Source organism: Procambarus clarkii, chromosome 66 (genome assembly GCF_040958095.1).
Source record: "Procambarus clarkii isolate CNS0578487 chromosome 66, FALCON_Pclarkii_2.0, whole genome shotgun sequence".
Classification (NCBI taxonomy): Eukaryota; Metazoa; Arthropoda; class Malacostraca; order Decapoda; family Cambaridae; genus Procambarus; species Procambarus clarkii.
This window is the reverse complement of record NC_091215.1, coordinates 27,626,619-27,632,116: the sequence shown is the minus strand read 5'-3', so window position 1 is coordinate 27,632,116 and position 5,498 is coordinate 27,626,619. Positions and strand designations below refer to the sequence as shown.

Sequence of the window (5,498 nt, the reverse complement as noted above, 5' to 3'; positions counted from 1 at the left end):
ACCACCACCACCTGCACCACCACCACCAGCATCACCACCACCACTAGCATCACCATCACCACCACCACCACCACACCACCACCACACACGAGCCTCCGTCACTACAGCTAAAATACCAGCCCGTCTTCTCCAGCGTCTACACCATCACTAAACTAATGTACTAAATTACCCGAACCTAACCTAACCAAGGACCCACGAACAGAAAACGGGACATCACGTCAGTTTACCGAGCCGCTATGATTTATAACAGTACATCATATTTTGACCGTGGGGGGATTTACACCTCAAAATACAATGTACTGTTCAAAAAGTGGTTGTAAATACTGCATCAGGATAGTTCATCTAGTTCTGGGGACAGGAAGAGCATCAGAGTTAATACTGTCCCCCTACCCAAAGGCTAGAGGCCAGATTCACGAAGCAGTTACGCAAGTACTTACGAACGTGTAAGTTCGTAAGTACTTCCTCAATCTTTGACATCTTTCCTCAATCTTTGACGGCTTTGGTTACATTTATTAAACAGTTTACAAGCATGAAAACTTGCCAATCAACTGTTGTTATTGTTATAAACAGCCTCCTGGTGCTTCCGAGCTCATTAACTGTTTAATAATTGTAAACAAAGCCGCCAAAGATTGAGAAAAGATGTTCAGGTTCGTAAGTGCTTGCGTCACTTCTTCGTGAATCTAGCCCCAGGTGCTCAGCCTGGTCACCCATCCAGTTACTGGCCTCACCCAACACCAGGGTGTACCTCTGCGTCAGAATGTTTCCTCCATCAACTTCTTTATTGCGTCGTAAAAGCGATATATCTAGTTTTTTTATATCCTTCATAAGATGGAATTAACACTGAAATAAGCTGTGTCTTGTCGGGAGGTGGTGTGTGTGTGTCCCTGTGTCCCTCTCATGTGTCCTCACCCTCTGTCACTCTCGTGTGTCGTCTTCACCCTGATGCCCCCTGTTACCTAGCAGTAAATAGGTACCTGGGAGCTAGACAGCTGCTACGGGCTGCTTCCTGGGGGTGGAGGCCTGGTCGAGGACCGGGCCGCGGGGACGCTAAGCCTCGAAATCATCTTAATAAGATTCCTACTGCACCTCTGCTTATCATTGGGACCATTTTGCACTTCCTGCCATGCCTCCTGGTATGGTAATGAGTTATTGCCGTGTTCAAGTTTGGAACACGTTCATCTGATTTTTTCCAAGTAGAGTGGAGCAGGTGTAGAGACTAGAGGGTGAGGCAGGTGTAGAGTGAAGCAGGTGTAGAAACTAGAGGGCGAGGCAGGTGTAGAGTGGACCAAACTCTCACAAGTCAAGCCTGGCCTCGGGGCGGGCTTGGGGAGTAGCAGAACTCCCAGAACCCCCCCCCCCCATCAACCAGGTATCAACCAGGTAGCAGTCAGTAGCCAGTGTGGTGCAGAGGCTCTCGTGTGAGGAAGTCTGTGTCACAGGTCTGTCACCACTGTCAAGGCTCTCACTCATACTGCAACCCACCAGACACGCCCCCCCCCCCCTACCTTCCATGTGTCACGCCCCCCCCCCCCCATATGTGTTCTCGTCAAGCCAGACTTATATTTCTCTTTTGCTTCCGGTTTCCGTAATCCCTCCCTCCCCCCCAACCCCCCATCACCCCTCCCATCATACATCCTTCCATCCCTCCCACCATCCCTCCCACCATCCCTCCCACCATCCCCCCACCTACTCAAAGCTTCTAGTTCTTGCTAGAACTTTTCAATACGGCTCTATGATGCCGAGGAGTCGCCCAGGGTATAGGCCTGGGGCCAGATTCACAAAGCAGTTACGCAAGTACTTACGAACCTGTTCATCTTTTCTCAATCTTTGGTGGCTTTATTTATAATTATTAAACACTTAATGAGCTCCGAAGCACCAGGAGGCTGTTTATAACAATAACAACAGTTGATTGACAGGTTTTCATGCTTGTAAACTGTTTAATAAATGTAAACAAAGCCGTCAAATATTGAGGAAAGATGTACACGTTCGTAGGTACTTGCGTAACTGCTTCGTGAATCTGGCCCCAGGTTCGTAAGTACTTGCGTAACTGCTTCGTGAATCTGGCCCCAGGTTCGTAAGTACTTGCGTAACTGCTTCGTGAATCTGGCCCCAGGTTAGTACTGACGAACATGGTTTGGGAGGGCGACAGAGGCGACGATCGAGACGGGTGTCACCACTACTCGACACACTCGCCTCCTCATCATAATTTGTTATAAGAAAATGATCTTGACGCTTCTTGGGGTCAACGGTGAGTATTTCTGTTCACTTTCTGGGTTCAATTGTTCATAATAATAATGATACAATATTTATTGTCACCACGTGTCGGTGTCGCCTGCTTCGTCACGTGTCTGTGTCGCCTGCTTCGTCACGTGTCGGTGTCGCCTGCTTCGCCACGTGTCGGTGTCGCCTGCTTCGTCACGTGTCGGTGTCGCCTGCTTCGCTACGTGTCTGTGTCGCCTGCTTCGCCACGTGTCGGTGTCGCCTGCTTCACCACGTGTCGGTGTCGCCTGCTTCACCACGTGTCGGTGTCGCCTGCTTCGTCACGTGTCGGTGTCGCCTGCTTCGTCACGTGTCGGTGTCGCCTGCTTCACCACGTGACGGTGTCGCCTGCTTCACCACGTGTCGATGAGGACCGCTTACTGACCTGCGGGTTTAGCGACACGGCTGGCGGTGGATGTTGTTGTTGTTCAAGATTCGCTTCCTGGAACCAAAAGTTGCAAGTAGCACGGGCTACGGTGAGCCCGTACTGACGGTGGAGACGAGGGGGAGTAGGCACTAAGACCTGATCAAATTATGCACGCCTCTACATCACTTCTCATTAAACAAACCTAACCCAACCCCCACCCATCGTATCCCGACCCGACTCGACCCGACCCGACCCGACCCGACCCGACTCGACCCGACCCGACCTAACGAAAATAGATCAAATTTTATATAGTGTGTGCACGAGATATGACGTCACTGAAGGGTCATAATATTCATTCGGTCATTTCATTTCTTTATTGTTCATTCAGGTAGTTGTTTTAGGTCCCACAGACCAGTTACAGCCCCGTTCCTGTGTCAGGTTAAGTCCACTACGGGCTCACCGTAGCCCGTGCTACTTGCCCCGCTCCTGTGCCAGGTAAGTCCACTACGGGCTCACCATAGCCCGTGCTACTTGCCCCTCTCCTGTGCCAGGTAAGTCCACTACGGGCTCACCGTAACCCGTGCTACTTGCCCCTCTCCTGTGCCAGGTAAGTCCACTACGGGCTCACCGTAACCCGTGCTACTTGCCCCTCTCCTGTGCCAGGTAAGTCCACTACGGGCTCACCGTAACCCGTGCTACTTGCAACTTTTGGTTCCGTGTAGATGAATCTAACACAACAAGACCATCCCACAGACTGGACTTGGGGTAGTGGCGCCGTGCGGCTGGACTTGGTGTCGGGCGCCGCACGCTCGCACGCATCTACACCAGTATTCCCTTTCGTATATATGTTCAAGATTACATTAACTGATCAATACACGAGCACCTGTCTGTCCACCAGGATGTAGCCAGCACTTACGTCTCTACTGACGACACCTGTACATCCTAATTCTTCGGTCACGGCGGTTTGGTGTGAATGATAGAGTTTACGAGGTGGGAACGTTGAGAGGTCCTTCTCCACCTAAGGGGCCAGATTCACGAAGGAGATACGCAAGTACTTACGAACCTGTACATCTTTTCTCAATCTTTAGCGGCTTTGTTTACAATTATTAAACAGTTAATGAGCTCGGAAGCACCAGGAGGCTGTTTATAACAATAACAACAGTTGATTGGCAAGTTTTCATGCTTGTAAACTGTTTAATAAATGTAAACAAAGCTTCCAAAGATTGAGGAAAGATGTACACGTTGGTAAGTACTGGCGTAACTGCATCGTGAATGCCAGACCAATTGGGCTGTGGTGGATATGTGGATCCTGCGGGCCGCTTCAAGCAACAGCCTGTTGGACCAAGCCCTCACGAGGCAAGCCTGGCCTCGGGCCGGGCTTGGGGAGTAGAAGAACTCCCAGAACCCCATCGAGCAGGTATCAAGGAGATACTTACACTGTACATACACATGTACAGTGTAAGTCGACTCGCAAATGTTGGGTGAATCCTACCCCCAGGAATGCAACCAACTTGAGACTACTACCAACACACCAGACCCCTGTCAAACTCGTCAGGCTCCTGCCAAACCCCACCAGACCCCTGTAAAACCCGTCAGACCCCACCAGACCCCTGTAAAACCCGTCAGACCCCACCAGACCCCTGCCAAACCCCACCAGACCCCTGTCAAACTCGTCAGGCTCCTGCCAAACCCCACCAGACCCCTGTCAAACTCGTCAGGCTCCTGCCAAACCCCACCAGACCCCTGTCAAACTCGTCAGGCTCCTGCCAAACCCCACCAGACCCCTGTCAAACCCATCAGACCCCTGCCAAACCCCCGTGCCAACAGCTGCTGGTCTTGTCAAGTGATGGCTTGGGATGTACCGTATGAGGTGTCACGGCCGGACTGCGTAGTGATGTAAACACCACTACTTACTCTCATTGGTGAGAGCGTGTGCGTGTGTACTTATCAATTAGAATCAATGCAGGGGAAAGACTGTAGTCATTAGGCAGCATGCATGCCGAGCCTCTCACTGTCTGCAGGTGAAACAGGTTTTCTTCCCCCACGCCAAGATCTCTGGTGTTTTCGCGGCTTAGTACGAGACCCTGCCGCAAGAGGCGCTTCATGGCTGGACGGAGTCAGGGCCCCGCAGTGGGCGGGAACACGTCGATGTGTCTCGTGGATTGTGTGAACACTGGCGGGCACTTGCGGCCGTCGCTGGCGGGCACTTGCGGCCGTCGCTGGCGGGCACTTGCGGCCGTCGCTGGTGGGCACTTGCGGCCGTCGCTGGCGGGCACTTGCGGCCGTCGCTGGCGGGCACTTGCGGCCGTCGCTGGCGGGCACTTGCGGCCGTCGCTGGCGGGCACTTGCGGCCGTCGCTGGCGGGCACTTGCGGCCGTCGCTGGCGGGCACTTGCGGCCGTCGCTGGCGGGCACTTGCGGCCGTCGCTGGCGGGCACTTGCGGCCGTCGCTGGCGGGCACTTGCGGCCGTCGCTGGCGGGCACTTGCGGCCGTCGCCGGCTCCAGACAGTATCCACCATCGACGGCCACAAACGCAGTTCTCAGTTGGGTTATCAGAGACATGCCCAGACAGGCATTCAAATAACCCATTAATTCCGATATGTACATCTAATAACCTCAAGTCACTATGACTGAAGTTGGTCTTCCTTATACCTGGTCGAAAGTTAAAGATATTGAGCAGTCAACAGGTTAGCTTGTGTGGGTGTGAACCTTCACATGCTGGCCTTGGTAACGTTAACTGTGAATGGAAGAAACATTGAAGAGGTATCTTGGATGTCCTTCCTCATACTCCTCATATTATCTTACCTGGCCTGTCTACACCCACACTTCAAGACACCATTCACACACATGATTGATATCCTTATGTCTGGTT

At 52.3% G+C, this 5,498-nt stretch overlaps 1 protein-coding gene across 1 annotated transcript; it reads right to left on the bottom strand.

The window, feature by feature from the left end:
• Positions 1-4,609: 4,609 nt before the first annotated feature.
• LOC138355295 (cyclic GMP-AMP synthase-like) lies at positions 4,610-5,215 on the bottom strand. Its single transcript, XM_069310169.1, has one exon. The coding sequence runs from the start codon at positions 5,213-5,215 to the stop codon at positions 4,610-4,612; it is 606 nt and encodes a 201-aa protein (XP_069166270.1).
• Positions 5,216-5,498: the final 283 nt, after the last annotated feature.

Excerpts from the sequence above, each read along its gene's own strand:
- LOC138355295 (XM_069310169.1), bottom strand. The coding sequence starts at position 5,215 with ATGGGTTATTTGAATGCCTGTCTGGGCATGTCTCTGATAACCCAACTG.